Source organism: Cryptomeria japonica, chromosome 4 (assembly GCF_030272615.1).
Source record: "Cryptomeria japonica chromosome 4, Sugi_1.0, whole genome shotgun sequence".
NCBI classification, from domain to species: Eukaryota; Viridiplantae; Streptophyta; class Pinopsida; order Cupressales; family Cupressaceae; genus Cryptomeria; species Cryptomeria japonica.
The window spans coordinates 427980943-428000163 of NC_081408.1; the positions used below are offsets into that span (position 1 = coordinate 427980943).

The following is a 19221-nucleotide window of genomic DNA, read 5'->3' on the forward strand; positions in this document are numbered from 1 at the left end:
TTGGCAGCAGTAGGGTGATAAACCCACCTACACACCTTGGTCTTCTTTACCTTGAGTCTCCGTCACGGCTATGATTCACACCTCAACTGTGAAATCAAATTCTTACCCTTAACCAGGGATGGCACAACACTTCTACCCACTTCCTAAGACCTATCAAGATCTTCTACAATGCTATTTTGAAGCACAAGACAAATATTGGCTTTTGAGGCTTAGACAAGCCTACCGATATAGGTCTACCGACACAGTTTTACTGACACCGGTCTATCGGTTAGTAGCCCTATTTCACTGTCTTTATGGACTTTTCTCCAGACAACACCAAACAACACCCTAAACAAATTTAGGTTTTAGACACCCTTTTGGGATGAGTATCAGATTCCAAAAGATTGGAATTCCACCCTATTCTTGCACTCTTCAACACCTACTTGGGTCACAGGCCTAATTGATTAGGTTAGACCGATTTCACAAAGGAGGTATATGAGAATGGGATCACAGGAAGGTTCCAACTCTTCAGGAAGTTTCTTCTATGTTCAAATAATCCAATTCCATCAATTCAACTCATCATCTCATCATTGTTCATTGTATGCTCAATGAAACTCATCTAATCTAATCTAAACCCTCAACCGGTTTAGACTAGGGCTTGGTGGTAATGTACCAATCAACTCCTCTAACCTCACCCCTCTGGAATCTCAAAATACATGTCCCTAATTTGCATTCTACCCATGGCCATCGGATCCCAATGAGTAGATTGCGAGTTTGGTTCTTATTTGCATGGTAACCCTTCAAAATGGAGGGTTTCAAACTTGCAGAGGATAAAATGCTTATAACTTTCACTAAACTTTACTTCAAGAGGTCAGACCAAATGCATTGGAAGGGTGTTTCAGGGTTCTTTCTAACCAGATCAAAAATTCATCAGTAGATCTCACTGCTCTGTACGGATAGTACGGAAAAATATCATTGTTATGGTAAAGTCAAACTTGTTCTATTCACTTTCTCCACCAAACTTTACAAAACTTTCGACCCTTTTCTTCCTACGGTTGTCCAAGCATATATAAACCTTTTCCAACGTCCATAACCAACTTTTGAATAGTTAGGACCGTTGGAGAAGTAGTTGGCATCCTACTGGCAACTTTGAAAAGTTGCTTGACAACAAATGCAACATTTTGCAACTTAGGACAATAGCGGTTATTAACCTCCTAGACCTTATGGAAACACATAAAAGGTCAATTTTTGCCATTTTTTAGATTCCAAACACCTAAGACAACATCCTAGACATACTAACATTGAAAATCCAAATTCCAAGCCTTCATGGCCTAATAGACCTCTAGGTTTATATGCTCACCTAAGAGATTATTGACCATACAAATAGGCATTCAATTACATCAAGGGTGATCATTGATCCAACCCATTATTACATCACAAATGAACCTGTAGACACCACCATGTGCTTGAAAATAGATGTTTAATGGAATGTGCTCTGCACCAGAATGTACATTGCTAGAATGAATGAAATGAGAGGTATAATGAGGGGCTTGAGGGAGACCAAAGTATCAATGGAAAAGAGAAGAGAAGAGGAAAATATGGGTATGAGGGAGTCCCATTATTTTTCTAACAAATATGTGTTTGTAAATGATGTTGTGTATGCAGGTGAGGAGGAAAAAGGAAATATTGCAGCAACATGCCTTAATGAGGGCATGAAGGAAGAGAGAAAAAGTGAAGTTGTAGAGGTTGAGAATGAGAAAGAGGAGAGTGCAGCAGTAGATGAGGGTCCTTTGGAGGACATAAAGGTATTTGAAAGTGTAGCTAAGAGTAAGGAAGATGTTGCTGCAGTGATACAGAAGAAGGTAATGCACAACATTTTTCATTGTTATGCCAAAGAAGAGAATGGATTCTATGAAGATGAAAATAATTTAGTAGATAGTGAGAAAGAGGATATTGTGGTGACAATGGAGGAAGAAGTAAGACCATATTTTCTTGAATTTATCAAAGATGTTTTGTATGTTGAGAATCATGATGTGGTAAATGTAGAGATGGAAAATAAAGTGAATGCAGAAATGAATTTTGTTAGTGCTGATCTATATGTAGAGAAACATATGTATGCTGTTGCAGGGAATAATGATCATTTTGAACAATCATAGTTGGCAAACTCGCAGAGTACTTGGCGAGTCTTTCAGCTCTACGAGTTTTTCTCACTTCTATTCGCCGAAAAACTTGGCAAGTTTCTATAAAAAGCTTGGGCACACTAAAAAAAGAGGCCAAAACGTGTAAACAAATTATCTATTTTTGTTTTTTCAGGTCAGTTTCATTCTCTTCATCAGAATATATACATGAAATATAAAATTTAAGTATAAGTTTCTTTCTTATACTTTAAGTTATATTTCATGTATATATTGGCAGAATGTTTGTGAGTGGTTTCAGATCTCTAGGAGTTAGAATGCAAATTCTAGGTTTTAGAAGATCTTTTAATGTTTCAGACAGTCAAATTTCAGTAATCAGTATGCTCCTATCAACATTCTCTCGCTCTCTCTATCTCACTCACTTTATCTGCCTTGAATTTTAGACCTATCTATCTCCCTATTACCCTTCCTCTATCCCCCTCTCTACCACACTCCATCTCACTCTCTCCTCTCTCCCCCAAGATCTAGACCTATCTCTCTACCCCTCTCTTTCTCATCCTCAGACCCCGGCGAGGGTTGCTACTATCAACCTAATTTTAATTTGCAGAATGCTTGGTGCAAAGTTGGGGTGGAAATACCCCACATCTCAAAAAATTTGCCCTCAAAATCTTATGTCAGCCTTGTAGTTCATCCAATTGTGAGCGCAATTGGAGCTTGTTTGAAGCAATCCACACGAAGAAGAGGAGCAAGTTAGCGCAGAAACGCCTCAATGACCTTGTCTTCGTGCAATATAATCTTCGATTGCGCGTAAGGAAGGCAGAGGAAGTAGAAGGTGGTCCAATTGACTTGGATGATATAGATCCTTACAGTGATTGGACATCACAAGAGCAACCTCCATTGTTTTCCGAGGATGACATACTGATTTGGAGAGGCAGGCTATGGAGGAGGAGGGGGGTGGATTTGGTTTCACGCTAGATGGCATTGAGGAGGAAGAGGATGAGGATGAGGAGTCATTGCTAGTGCTAGAAGCAGGTGGAGACATAGCTTCATCTAGGATGGAGGACGAGCCAACCATACCGAGCGAGGAGGCACAACCACGCCCACTGCAGACTTCTAGGACTAAACCCTCTAGTTCTACCTCTCCCCTAGTTTTTGCTAGAGCTGGGAAGAGGAAGTTGTAATTGTAATGATGTATTTACTTTTGGTTTTACAAAAACTATTTACTATTTTGCTTCCAGGCTTCCAGTCATTAGCATTCCTCACGAGGATGCGATTTTGTAGACACTTTGCATTTAAATATATCTAGAATCAGCGTGTTTCTTTTGTGTTCTCATTTAATGACTCATTGGATGCATCTTCTCATCAAATTTTGCAAAAAAAATGCATTTTTAATTAAATTTAAGCGTGTTTTTAAGTTGCCGATTTTTTCACCAAGTTTTTGCCAAGTTTTTCCGAATTTCTCCCGAGTTTTTTTTTCAGGCCTTGGCGAGTTTTGCGGAGTGGCGAGTAGTTCATCTATGATGCAAATAAAAGTTGGTGGAGGTGGCTAGAATGTAGTGGGTAGGATCCCATGAGAGAAGAGGAGTGAGAATTGTAATTGGTAGAGAAGATTAGATTATGTTGGAGTAGATTCCATGTTGTGGAAGAGGAGTAAATAGCAGATTTGGTGGAGAAGGATGGCAATTATTCTGGCTAGATGTTGGAAGAGGTGAAGGAATAAGTATTTTTATGACCCTTATGAAGGAAGAAGTATTTTTATGAGCCTTATGCAATGATGGAGTTTGCTGCAAGTTTTTCAAAGCTTGAAAGGATAGTTCTACTATGCAACTCCATTTTGTGAGCCCATGCTCACAAACTTCTTAGGCGATGTGTTTTATGCAAGAGCATTCGGGCTCACAAGCAATACTGCATCAACAAAAAAATATTCTCTTTTTGTCTATGAAACCCGAGGACGCGTCCCCTACCTGAAAACCCCCGTCCTAGTCCCGGGGACGTTTCGGGGACTTGGGGACGGCTAGGGGATGTCCCCCCCCCCCATCCCCAAATTGCCAGAATTTTGAGGGGACGTCCCCGAAACGGGGGGACGGCTTCCCTAGTTGTGGGGGACGTCCGTATGTCCCGGGGACGGCTGGGGACGGATTGGGGACGTCCCAGCCGTCCCGGGGATGGCTAGACGTCCCCCACATCTAGGGCTAGGAAAAAATATTAAAATAAAAAAAGTCGTATTTTCATTTTTTTTTAATGATGTTTTTTGCGTAAGTCGTAATTGACCCCAACTTGGGGGCGCTGCCCCCAAACCCCCGTCGAAAAATATTGGGGGAAACTGCGCTGATGGAAGTAGTGAAAATTTAACCTCCGAGTCTGATTAGGCTCCATTATGTATGTTATTTCTTTAATATCTATTATGATATGCATATTGACAATGTGAATGAATTGAAATTCTGAATTATGAGTGCATATTGAGTATTGAGTCTATTGATAATGTTGTATGCTCGATGTTTGCATTCTAAAATGTTTTCATAGTATCATACACATGCTATATCCATGTTTTCATATGAATATAATGTATAGATGCATGCTTTATCCATGTTTTCATATGAACATTTAGAATTTTCCTATATATTTTAAATTTTCCCTATATTTTATATAGCCGTCCCCTTTGCCGTCCCCTCCCGTCCCCAAATTTGGCAAAAAAATTTGCCGTCCTGGAAACTCGTCCCCCCGTCCCCCCGTCCCGGAAACTTGGGGTAACTTGGTTAATTTTTTGTATTTTTGCTGTAGGTTGGATCTTCAAGAGGATATTGTGGAGTTTTGAAAGGATAAAATCTTCATTCATCAAGACTTGGCTTACAATTTCAAAAACTGAAGGCAACTAGGTTGTTTAATGTGACTATTACGTAATTTCAAGGTTCCAAGGTTTGAAGGAGTCCATTGGCATGGTAGAGGAAACTTGTAAAGGAAAATAAAATGAAAGTAATTAATATCGATGCCTAGGGAAGTGTTCATAAGGCAAGTGGCCATTGGAATGCCATTCTTGTTTGATTCTTTCATTTCAGGTGCCTAAAATAGAGGGAAAAGATAGTGATTTATGAGAAAATAATTAAAGGCTCTTTAATTTCCCAAAGAGCACGATTTGGTTCTTGTTTTCATTCATTTTTGCAAATCATTTACAACAGCAAGTTGTTTGATATAGTTTAGCAAGATTGTGTTTCATATTTTGAAGCATTTAATGAAAACTTTCAAGCATAAACAAAGGAATTTCAAAAGATAACTGGAGGGAAATGAAAGAACAGATTTGGGTGCCTCGTTTTGGTGCCTCACAAAGGTATTAGCTTCTATAAAATGCAGCCTTTAATAGTGTCAAGAGGCAGCAATCAACAACAGCAAGGTTGGAGAAAGAACTTGCAGGTTGCTCCAGAGAATTGCTTCAGGAAGAGTGTAGGCAATTATCTTGCCAAGAGGAGAAAGATAGAAGAAGAGAAAGAAGAGTTTTGCAGGTGTGTTGGAGGTGTTAAAGGCAGCCATGAGAGCTATAAGATGGGGAAAATATCAGACTTCAAATGAGTGAAACCAAAGAATACTATCAGGCAGGTTGTGTCTAGAAAGCCTTGAAGAATATCTGAATTTTTTTTCTTATTGAATTCCTCAATGTATGTAATTGTTCTTGAGGTATTTTGCTGCATGAATATATAAATGAAAGTTGAAATGAAGATTTGTTTCAGAATTTATTTTCATATGGTGGATTGATGTCATGTTTAGGTTGCAAGATTGGGCAGTATGATAAAGACCCCCTGGGTTTTGACTGCATCATGTTGTTAATAACCTACAGAAATATGTAGTTCAGAAAATTTCAGAAATGGCTATAAAGGGAAATAGTTTGTACCGTCATCAGAACTGATCTTGGAACTGACTCACTGTGTAATAGACAATGCAAGAACACATCTTTACAACCTGAATTTGCCATATCCCCATTAATTAATTAAATATGTTGTTAATTATTTAATTAATGTCTTGATAGATAATAATATTAATTATTTATTTATTGATAATAATAATGAATGTCTTGATAATAATGATAATTAATATATTGATTAATAATTGTTTAATCATTAATATTTGGAAGGAATTAATAAGATTTAATTCATGATTGAATATAGTCAGCACTAGCAATTGGTTATCGCTAGCATTCTAACTGCTGACATCTTTCATAACACACCACTCAAAGGATGCGATGAGTCAATTTAGAAAAAGGCAACGGTTTAAGAGGCAACAGTCAGACTAGAAGGAGACACCTCTTTTACGAAGGATGTGGCTTTTAGAACAGCCATTAGGTGCTACTTAAGGAAAACAATGACAAAGTAAAGAAGGCATCGAACGCTGAAGGAGAAAGGCAGTCACCAATTTTTATTGGTAAGGATTATGAAGGAGAAAGGCAGTCCCTTTTTTGGGATGATATGGTTTATGATTGGATTAGCCTATTATTGGCCCTCGTAGGCTAAGATTGATGGTTAGAGGGTCCCAGTTGGCATTGCAAGAGGCTTATTCCCATTTCAGAGGTCAGAAGTGGTTAGGATCGCTCTTCGTTTGGTTCAGTTTGGCACACTTACTATTTATAGTAAGTGTAAATAGTAAGTGACTATTTTAGGAAAGTCAAGGTTACTATTTATAGCAGGGCACTTGAACAGGCTATGATTGCAATGTACAGTTGGTTTGATTAGATAATGAGGGGATTTACTATTTATAGTAACTTAGTGGTTGATAGAGAGGTACCCTTACTATTTTTAGTAAGTCAGTTGGGTGCACAGTGGACACAATGGTTAACTCCCAGGTTCAGATGGAATTGAGAAATAATGATTATTTGTGGAGTTATGTTATTTAATTATTAATAAAGTGATTACTTTATTAATAAAGTGCAATCATAATATAAGGTATTAAAAATCACTTTATGTGCAATGGGGCCATGACCCTCAATTAAGTGACTTAAAGTGCAATTAATTATTTTTTATATTTGAGGCCTATTTATTGCTGCATTTGATAAAGTCAAAAGATAAATATAAAATATCATTTTAAATGATATTAATGTGCATATAATAATTCAAGTCTTGGGTACCCACTTATGAGAATATTAAATAAAGTTATTATGCAAACCCTAAAGTGGATTTAAATGCTATTAAGGAGATTGAGGTTATAAAAGGACTCAAAAAGCAAATGCTTTTTCATTCTTGAAGATTATAAACTTGTTCTTTTTGATATGAGAGCTGTGTGTAGAAATACACAAGGGTTTCAGTCATTTTCAGCATGGGAGAATGGAAACTCTTCACTGTGTGCAATTTTCAGGCTGTAAGATACGAGCTGAGATTATTGCCTGATTGTGGGCTTCAACCAAGAGTCCAATTTGTGCTAATAGGTGGAAGATTTCATCTAGGGTTTGAAGATTATTGAAGCATAATTAGTTGCAGACCTGTAGCTCTATCTTTGGCAGCCATTATCACTCAGAAATCAAGCTTTATTTGCTGCTACAATCAACAGGGATCACCCAGCCAAGGACATGGTCCTCATTTGTGTCAAATCGCTTGGGGTAGAAAGCACGTAATGCCATCTTCTTGCTACGTCTATGTAATAGCAGCAGATTTGATGCATATAGAATGGGATTTTACAGAGAATAAGCTCCCAGCAGGAGCACGTGTGAATGCTGACAGAAGATCGCTTTCCATTTGATGCATGTTTCTCTTCCATGCTGGGTGCCTTGGGCAGCATAGACATCTTGCATAGCATTTTGAGTGTAGTCTTCACTATTGGAGCAGCAACATCCACTACCAGGTTCTTTTAATTGTTGGTTATTCCCATTGTTTGCAAGAAATGATATTGTAATGTGGTAACTTGTAAAAATCAATAAAGTTTCATGTGTTGCTTCTGTCGAATAATTTCCAGCTTCTTGCATTTAGATTTAAGTTGCAGACAATTAGTTACCTTCAGAATTTATTTTATGCGTTGTTCTTGCATTTCATATATTGGAAAAAAATACCATAGAAAGTATATATTATTGCAAACCAAAACCAAAATTACATCAGTTTACACAGTTAGAAACTTGCAGGGGTTCTTACAATTGATCAAATGAAATCAGAACTGTTATTAAGTTACAGGCAGTAACGTCCTTGTTCTTGGTGGTACGCATGTGGATGTGCTTAATACGTATGCTTAATATATGAAGCCTGATAATGTTTTTATGCAGAATTTAATAGTAATATTAATATAGACTGCAATATGTATGACAATCATACTTAATTTCATATACAGTGGCAGACCAGATCCGATGCATGTCAGATCTGTCTGCCCTTATAGCCACTAAATATTCTAATAACTAATGTATTTAGGCTGCGGTGGTATTAATAATTTATATAATAGGTAATTAGCAAATACATAAATAATTGGTAATATAATTTAATTCATTCATTTATTTATTTATGTATATATAGATTCAAATCAGAACAAGGATAGTATATTTTTTATATGATAATGATGTTAGCAAGGTTTATATTCGCTTGATATACATACATACATACATACATATTTAAAATAAAATCAATAAGGATTATATTTATATATTTATTAAAAAAATTGAATTATATGGATATAATAAATAAATTACTTTGATTATATTTTATTAGATTATTTATATATGTCCGTATGTCTTATCTCATAATCAATCAAAGGAATGAATGGAGGAAGCAGGGAATTGCAGTTTACTGGTTGTCCCAAGCTAAGTAGGCCACCCCAAGGGATGGAATTGTCATAGTGGAACACTCCTGCCTCTTGTGGGCCAAGAGGTGAGTTGTCATAGTGGGATCTGGCGCGCTCTTGGGCTTAGTTGGGTTGAACAGTTTACAGGATCCTCATGAGTCTTTCCCACCAAACTAAACTATGATTGGTTATGGGTAGAAAGACATGTTTATCATTCTATGTAATATATTTGCTATTAATCCATGCATTTATTTGTCTATTCCTAAGTTTATTGAATGACTAGATGAAGTTACTCTTATATATTGAAAAAATGATAAACTATATTGTGGAATTACTAATCTGCGGCAAAATTTAGGTAATCACTAGTTGGGGACATTACAGAATCTTTCTTTGTCCCCCATGAATGCCTTAGTATTAGTTGGTACCCTCATTGTATTTCTCCAGATACCTTTGTCTGTCTCTAATTTTGATCTTTTACCTTGAGTTTTCAACACAGAGACCTATTGCCTAGAGCACCAATACTATTGCCTACAGTGACTATACAATATAAGAAGGCTAATAGTAATATTATAGAATATGGAGAGAGAAGAGGGGAACTTCAAGAAATTGAAGTGTTGGAAATTATGAAATTTAATATGACAGCTTGATCTTTTCTATTTAGAAAATTTGTTTTATGAATTGTGCTTATCCCTAGAATTAGTCAATTACAAATATGGTTTTCAGTTATGTTCCAGTTGGATTTCATATAATTTGGTGTTTTTAATGATGACAAAACTAATTTATTACCATGACTGTTGTTACACAATATTTGGATGTCTTTTTTGCCAAGTTACTGGATACACCACCCCTCCCGTGGTATGCATACTGGTGTACCTGATACAAATATGGGGAAGGTACTCATGGATACGGCTTGGTTACTTTGTCCACTTGTGCACAAAATTAGAACTAAATTGTAGCTGTGCCTCATATATCTGGATTTGCTGACCTAGTTGACTGTGGTGTATCCAGGGCATGTATAAATTTGTTTTCCATTTTCCTGTGTCTTTCCTCAAGGCCTGTGATTTCAGTATAAGTGGCGGTTTTGTTTCAAGTTTTTTGGCTCCTGTTTGATAGTTCTGGCCTGCGTTTTTTTTAAAGCTGATGCAAATCTTTTCTGGGGTATTTCTGTGTGACAGCAGTGTACTCCTGTCAACAATGTTGCCCCACAACTACGTAATTGCCCGAAAAATCATTGGTTTGTTTTGATGATTTTCAAACATGTATGGTGTGGGTTTTTTGGTTTGGTGTTTTCCAAAGGGGCTCAGTTGCCAAATGTGTTTGGTGATGATTCATTCCAGGTGCTTAGCGTGGAGCAGACCATTCATTAAAGAAGGCCAAAATTCTGATTTTGCAAGGCAAAGATTCATTTTTTTTTGAAGTTCATTAAAGTCGTAAAAAATTCTGAAAATGTCAGGGGTTGATTAATGTTATAAAATTTAGAGTGCATCTTGAATCTCAATAGAATATGTTTGGAAAAGCAATTCGAATCTCTTATATGGCAAGGTGAATCTTGAGAAAATTTCAATAACTTTATTAAAGCATAAAGAATACGTACTTGTACACTTTTATCAAGAACAAAAGAATATTATCCTTTTTTATAGGAAATTCTACCTATAGGCTTTTTAATACTTTAATAAAGTAAATAGGCCTTTAGAAATATTCCTTTATCACTCCTTAATAATATATTGACTTTCTTTAATATTGTTTTGTATCTTTCATTTTTAATTAATATTCAAAACGTAATATAGTTTTCATTTATATTTGGCTTATTCCATTTTAATTTATTAATTTACATATAAATGTGAAAGTTAATTTAATTATTTGTAATATGATTGCTGTATCTAACCATTTCCATATTAGTAGGTCTTGAAAAATAGTCATAACCATATTCATATGTGTGTCCATGCAACGCTGGTTTTTTCTATTCAAAAGTGATGTCTTGTGTATTGTTTTTTTGGTTTAAGGTCTATATAAGTACTTATTAACTAGTTTCCTTGTTTTGTCTTGCATGCCTTGGCTTCAGATTGAGGAATTGAAGGATATTCATTTCAGAATGATGGAATCTCCTTTTAAGCTGGCTGAATCTGAGACTCTGGATAGAGTAATTGATTCTGCAAAGGTTTCTTTTCCTCTCATTTTTACTCTGCCAAAGCTTTTAAATTTTAGAGCTGTTGAAGTTGATGGATAAACTTTAAGTAACTTATTTAAAGTGCACTTGTGGAAATTTACTATAGACTTTTGGTGGTCCTTTCGTGAAGAATCTATCATTGAGAAAAAAATTGGAGTAGCAGCTTAGTTGTTCCATATGGGGGTTTCTGTGAATCTTATTTATACAAAACTGTGTTCAGCTACATTCTGCTGTTCCAGTTTTTCTGTTTCTTGCTAAACTTTTACTTAATTCATAATTGAAGTGGCCAATGTTAATCCTTGCGAATGAGTTGAGAATGCAAGGCCGAAGTGGGTTTACATTTTATGGTTTAATGAAAATGCTGAAATGAGAGAATGGAAGTTGCAAGATATCTTAATCCATTAATTGACTGTACTCACAGGGCTGGATGCATATTGCTATGACATAGTTCTAGTATCCAGTTTACTATAGTTTGATGTTGTTTTCCTTCAAGACACCCTTCATATTCTCATTGTTCTTGTTGGATAAGGGGTAAGTGGAGAAAGGTGTTATTATTCTTCGATAATCCATTTTTCATATAAGTTAGGTACCAATGCCTTCCTTGCCATAATTAGTTTGCTAAATTGGAACATGACCAAAAGGCCTATTTCTTTTGAGGAACCTTGAATCTATATGACTCTCGCTTTTGAATTCTATAGCAACAACTCTATATGAAAATTATTTAATGACATGTTGCTTTGTATTGAAAGTAATAATAAAGTCACAACCTGCTAGCTGACTAACTGAGAGGATATTTACTGTAATTTAGATATATACAAGTTAATTCTGATAATTCTACTATGATTATGAGAAATTTGATTGTTTCGAAGAGCTATTCTCCAATCATACATGTAGTAAGCAGCATTTAATATTTCTTTCGTTCTTGTCATATTGCATTGTTGCTCCTGAATCCAAAAGTTTACTCTCCATGCGCAGCACTTAAAAAGATAATTTGTCTGTTAAATTATCACTCACATTCTAAAAAACTGCTTTTGTGATATTTTCTTCATCTTCTGCTCTTTCATCTGTCATGTCTGCCTCTTCCTATTGTGACTTGTACATTCATATTTTGTTGGTAGTGGGACTTTGGCTTTGACATAGTGACAATGTTCGTTAGATAAATGACTCAAATGTGAGTGGTTTCTTCCTCTTCCTTGATCTCAAACATTGATACAACCTCTGTTTCTCCTTGTAAATGCCTAAAATGCTGTATCCACATGTTCAACTATTAACCATGTTACTTCCTTTAGAATTAGATCAACAGCCTCTGCTAAGTTTGGTGCATAAATACAAATAAAATACACAGACCTGACAAAGTTGGTGCACATTTTGGTTAAAGCTCTTAACAGAATTGTGACATTCTTTATCATGGATTTTAGTTTCAACTATCTGCAAGTTATTTTTTTATTCTTCAAGTTTTTCAACATCTTTTTCAGACCACATCACTGACAGACAACTTCAAGTTGGCACATTTTGTTTACAGAAGTAGAACTTTTAATGGAGAGTTTTGATCTTTCTCCCATACTTGACAAGCAAAATCAATGTGTCAAATATGAGCAAGAATATCATCCCAGCTGAGTAGAATGATATTTACTTATCTGTTCTCCTGGTTCAACAGCTGAAGTTTGATGATGAACTACAGGACATTGTGGAACATCTTTACTTACATTTATAATTCCCAAGTTGAATGCTTCTTTGCATTTGGCTTGTGTGATTCTGGTGACATAAATTGATACAATAAAGCATATTACTGACATTTTTAAAATAGTCAGAGACATTGGGTCCCTAGCATGCAAACTCCCTGCATCTTTGGACAGTGAAAATAGAATGTCAATAATCAGGTACCTGTTGGTAAACGGATATGTCAATTTAGAAATTAAGTTTGACTCGCCCAACAGAGTGTGATAAAACATTCGAATAGTTGGAGAGATTGCTATGCAAGCACAATCTTCCTCTACATTTGGGAGGGGCAGCTCCCTCTTACGATAGATGTTTGTTGATTTTGGGAGTACTTTTTACTAGGAAGTACTTGAAGGAAAGGAAAAAGCTAAATTAATAGAAAAATTTAAAGAAACCCCAAATAACAGATACACAAATGCTATTATAGGTTTCATGAACTTATTTGAAAATAAACAAGATTCACCACAAATATCATCGACTATGCATAAGAATTTTGTGATGAATACGTATTGTGAGAATTAACATATTTAAATCAAGGTACCAAGAATTAAATATGCTTTCAAAGTACAATTTCAAGAATGCGACTCATTGCTTTGACAAATGAGAGTTGGGACGACAAGGGCCATCATTAGATGACATACAATAAACTAACAATGACACATGGAGAAAAGTCTTGAATTCAGCTCCAAAAATGTTTTCCATTGCTTTGCTGAAACGTACTATTTCAAAATCCCTTATACAAACTTTATTACTACTTGATAACTACCTATGTACTTACCTTTGCAATTTTTGAGAAAATAAATTAAGCTTCACTTTAATTTCAACTTTTGTGAAAACAAAGCTTTTTTTTTAACTTAATTACAAACATGTGACGTAAATCACTTTTACAAAAGGATAAAAACATAACTTGTGACTTTTGATTTTTGAGAAGCAAGCTATACAATTGGTCTGATTGAGAAGCTCCTTTTCCTTTATCTGTGTTATTTCTGATATTTTTTGAAGAAGTTCCATGTATATTAGATTGTCTCTGATGATAACAAGATTTTTTTTGAATGCTCTGAACAATTTAATGGCTGGATCAATAAACTTATTTTTAGGAATGACAACATTAGTCATTCTCAATCTCCAAGTAAATTGACTCCTTTGAATATTATCCAAATCTTGATGATAATTGAATGAATAGCCACGACATGTGTCAAGGGTGACAAAAATACTAGTGAATCTCTTCATCATTTCTATACTGAAGACTTATTTATTAAACAATTCTGCATCATTGAAAATTTAGTATGAATTTCATCTTTTACCAATCCACCAAAGCTAATTGATAGGAGATCATGTTGAACCTGTGTTTTCACCTGTTCACAAATTGCTAGAAGTTTTTCTTGTTCTATCGAGATTCGATTGATGATTACTAGCTTACATTCTAAACTTAGAAACCAGGAATCAGATTGATTCTCCTCAACACTTGAGAAAATCTTTTTGACCACTAAGATGTTTGCGTCTATCTCATTCATTTCCTGAAGGTCTTTGAAAACTCCTTGCCAAACTGATTCTTTCTTTCTAATATTCCTCAACTCTTTTTCTATTGCTTCTTTCTTAACTTCTGTTTCATAATGATTTTCTTTGGCTTTCCCAATAAAATCTAATGCATCTGCTTTCACTTGTTCAATCCATTTTTCTATCACTTTTCCATATGACTGATACTTGTGAACATTTTCTATGACATCTTTTTCGATACTTACCTCAGAAATAGGGGCTGCTGAATTGGGCATTGCATCTATAGGTAGAGTAGAAGTATCTACAAAACTGAGATATGAAGTTAAGACCTGCACTTCTTGTTTCAACTGGTGTTTTGTATGCTTTTCTTTTTCTGTCCTTTGTATCAACTTGGTGGCTGAAACTTGAAAATTATGAATGTAACCCTCATGAGTAGAAGGACCAATGTCTACCTTAGTGATGTTAAAATCAGCCTCAGTAGCTTCATCTATATTTTTCTTTGATGTAGGTTGATCAACTGCAACACAAATATTCCCAGATGTCTTGCTAGATCTCTAGATTACAGTAGCAACTGTGCCAAATTCACGAATAACTAGCTGGGTAACTTTTCTTTTCTTTAGTAAACTCTGTTGCAGCCAAGAAGGAGAATGCATTTGTGAATAACTTGGGATATCCATAGATGATGTATCAAATGGTATAGATGGATTGGGTATAGCTGGGAAAGAAACATTGTCAGAAAGCGCATCACTAATTGGTAAAGGAAGAGGGGTTATAGGAGGAGAATGGGGCTCATCAAGAGAAGGTGATAAGATAAAAATAGATGGGGAAATAGTGGGAATTTGCTCCTCATCACGAGGATAATCTTGAGGATTTACAAACACTTTTTTTTCAACTTCTTCTTGAATGGTATTTAATGATCTTTCTCTTAGTTTTGATCTCTTCTTTTTCAGCTTTGAGCCATCTCCACATGCAGTTTTGAAGTTATTTTTCTTGGATGGATCTTCATCATCCTCACCTCCTTTGATGTTTTGCTCAAGATTAGTGATCAAAACAAAAGATTGAGAAAGAGAATAAGAAGATGAAGAAGAACCTTCTTGTTCGTTGCTTTTCTTCCTTAAAGAATCATTTTTGTTTAAAGACTTTGTAGCTATGACTTAAGTGATCTTCTTCCTTACCCATTCTTCTGATGCCCTGATAACATAAGCATTTCTTTCACTAATATTCCCGATTTCTTCATTCATCCAATTGATGGGTGACAAAGGCTGGACCTGGATCTTTTCAAAATAAATGGAATCAATCAAATCCGACCCATCATCCTCAGTTCCTTCCACATTCAAACCAATTTTGAATTCTTTAATTTGTTCCAAAGTGAACCTCATCCTGTCTATTCTCCATACCACATAATTATCTTCACAATCTTCCCAAAAGTCTTCTATCTCTGGAAAATGGTAATAACTTGGACTAAGATCTATACCTCATAATTATCTTCACAATCTTCCCAAAAGTCTTCTATCTCTGGAAAATGGTAATAACTTGGACTAAGATCTAGATTATAGCCTTTGTAGAATCATACATCTTTTGGATGGTCTTCATGAGTCCTGCCTTCACCTAAACATCTTGTATGGGTGTAATTCTACCAGGCCTTTGAACATATCACCTTGGGTTCAATGCGTAGGCTATCCACCCATCCATGACTAGGCTGCAGCCACTTGTGACCCTAGAGTCCTTCATTATCCAAGATTGTGGTCCTCAATGTTGTCTCCCCTTATGGCACGTATTATGGTCTTGTCCTTGCTATCTTTGCCATCACCTCCTTATAATAAGGAGAGGAAGCCACATGAAATAGGAGGCCATTGTCAAAGAAATTTTTTAGCAAAGGCAGCATCTAGTTCATCCTCTAATTGCATATTTAATAGTTTTACTAGTGGGTTTGGAGCATCTCTTTTCATCTTGCATATTGTCCTAGCCTCTATTGCCCATGAAGTAGAAGAAACTGGCATATGTGCAAGTGGCCTTTGCAAAGTAGTAGAAGTAGAACCCTGTCTCTAATGACCTCTCAACCTAAGAGACAAAGAAGCAGCTGTGATGCATTGTCTTTACAACCTGGATCGCCCCATAATTACATATTGCAACCCTATAGTTTAATTTTTCTGCCAATTCTCACATTCGTTTACACCTTTTCCTCAGATATGAAGGAGGTAGGAATTAACTTTGGTAATGTTGCCCTGAAATTCAAGCTTACAAAAGTGTCACTTCCACTACCTAGTGCCCCTAGATGCCCAAAGCTTTATTTGTAAGTGTTTTGCAAATTATTCTGGAGGAAACTTAGGGTCAAAAGTTCCCTTAGCATGGGGACGTTTGGGTGCCCCTGTAAGTCCCCCCAAAAGGGGCTGTCCTAGAAACACCCTTGTGAATAGGAGACATACCAGAATTATTCCCGCAATGGGAAACCTGGTGGTGGGACGATAGGAGGATGTCTCCTCCAAGATGTAGCCCTACGTCTTGGAGATGCCCTCGTACTAGAAATGCATGGACTTTTTGCCTAATTAATTGACACTATTTGCCAGCATTCATGAAGTTTCAAAGCATTGCTAAAAACAAAACTCAAAAATCATTTGGTTGTTTGGGAAATCTTCTACCTGGATAGGCATTTGGCAGAAACTTTATCCAGATTATCATTAATGCATCAATTGTGTTTAAAAAGAAGGCTCTATATGGTATATGGTGTCAACATTCTATAGCTGTAGTGAATGCCACTAATCTCTCAGCTCATATATAACAATTTTCTTTATTGTCAAAATCTTTAGGAAAACCAAAAAATATGGCTTTGCGAAGCATAAGGAAGTACTGCTCAAAGAGCCTTATCTTTTCTGGATTGAGCAACCGTCCTTTTAGATTTGTTTTGTCATTGATGTGTGTGATTCATTTATTGCTGATTGATTTCTCCTTGTATTGAATCAACTTCAGTATTCAACAGCTGGCAGTGTCTGGGTTTGCTGGATTCGATCTATGTCTGGGTGATTTCGATGCTTATTCAGTTCGTTTGTCTCATATCTCTGTTTGTGCCAGTCGGATGTTTTGTGTTGTGTTGGCAATGCAATGTCTCAAGGAGCCAGTTTGCTTTAATGCTCAGGCCAAGCCGTTTTTTTCTGCACTTTCGGTATTCTTGTCAGCTATTCAGCTGAGTTGCTAGCCTTGATTTTCAGCTGTGCAGTTCTTGCAACGCACTCTCTGATGTTGACAGTTGGCCATGATTTTCTGATTGATGTTGTGGGTTGATTGGGTTTGGAAGCGAGTTTGGAGTTATATTGTCAGGCATCTTTGTTATGGGAGCTGTTTTTTTTCGATCTATTTCTGTTATTCTTGGTGCCACCACCTGTATGAGGGGCATTTATTCTTTGCCAAACACTTACGGTTTGGGAAATAACCTAGGTTGATTTTTATCGGCAATGTTTTTACGTATTAAGGATGCTATGGTTACTGGGGAAATCTTCTGTGCATTTTGTCAGAACACTGCAAGTGAATCGTGCCTTGTACAGAGGCGTTTTTCTTTCTTTCTTGGTAATCTTCATTCTTGGTTGGACATGTGGGAAAAACTAAGTGACTACAGCTATGCGATTTCAGTTACTCAGTGACTACAGCTATGTGATTTCAACTTGTAGTTCATGAATGAAGATTTAGTTTTTTGTGAGTTTTTTTTTTGGGTGATCGATAACTTTGGGTGTAACGCACTTGTGTATAGTTGTACTTCTGCAGATTTTTAGGTGGCTCGAATCATTTTGGTTCGGATAATGATTGCTGTGCGTGACTCTTGCTAAAAAAGTAGAGTTTGATGGAAGAGTATGTATACTTGAAAACAGTGCAATCGGATTTAAAGATTTGGTGTTTTTATCATATACCTGGTCGAGTGAAAAGAAGTAAAATAAATATATATTCTGCCGCCTAATGGTTGGATGTCGAAGCCTGTGACTGCGTCTTTCTATTGATCTGAAAGTTTTTGGGTTAACTACAAAGACAGGGTGATTTACTGAATATCGTGTGAAGTACTATAAGTGCATATAATGGATATGAACAGTGTATAGCTGAAGTATGAAGAGTTTGACTTACTATGGCAGTGTATGATGTTATCTGCTTTGAAAAGTTATCGCTTCCAGGTCTGATTTTTGGTACTGATTTTCATTGAGACAGTGCTAGAACAGATATATAAAGTGTATTGTGTGAGGTGTCTTCCAATAATAATGTCTCTGTACTTATTGTATAATCTGTTCAAATCATAGTGGTGTTACTTAAGTCAGAGTAACACAGTGAGTCAAAAATTTTAAAATCTTTAAATCTATAAATGGTATTCATGAGTTGGTGCTCTGTCAAAGGTTGAAGCCTTTGTGGATTTGTGAAGTGTATCGAGCAGAGTTGTAGCTCTGTAAGTGAGTTGGTGCTCACTCTTGTCATTCTGGTTGGTGCCTACTTTTTAATGAAACATTTTGAAGCCGTGGTTTTTTACCCGAAAGGGTTTTGCACATGATAAATATTTCGCGCCTTTATTTTTCTGAGTATCTTGTTTTCAGCTGTATGTCTTCAAGAGTTTATAAATGTTAAAATACTTATTCACCCCCTCCCCCTCTCAGTATTTTCTGTTTGTTTTACAGTCCTAAATTTTTTTCACATGTTTTCAACAAAAAACCTAAGTTTCCGGGTTCGGCTATATAGGCCCCCGTATTGCCCAAATACAGTTCTGGTTTGTGGTTCGTATACGGTTCCAAGTTTGGGTCGATGATTCTGTTCGACGAAATTTATCTTATGTTAGCTGTGAAAAACCCTTAACAAATCACATGTAATAGTTGCAAAAAATCCATCATAGATGGCGTTTAATGAAGTATCTGTGTCCATTCGGGAGCTAAAACAGAGACGGAATAGATGAGGGTAGTGGTTTATGTTAACCCGAAACAACCACCATAAGCAGTTATCGGGAGGCTGGAGCAGATC

At 36.1% G+C, this 19221-nt stretch overlaps 1 protein-coding gene across 2 annotated transcripts in view; it reads left to right on the forward strand.

Annotated features, from left to right (window-relative positions):
- The window catches only part of LOC131030582 (lysine-specific demethylase JMJ17), a 218138-nt gene that overhangs the window by 116118 nt on the left and 82799 nt on the right, over positions 1–19221 (forward strand). For both annotated transcript variants that reach the window (XM_057961447.2, XM_057961456.2), the window contains exon 12: positions 10918–11013. In XM_057961447.2, coding sequence (XP_057817430.2) covers positions 10918–11013 — 96 coding nt within the window. The remainder of the gene's footprint in view (positions 1–10917; positions 11014–19221) is intronic.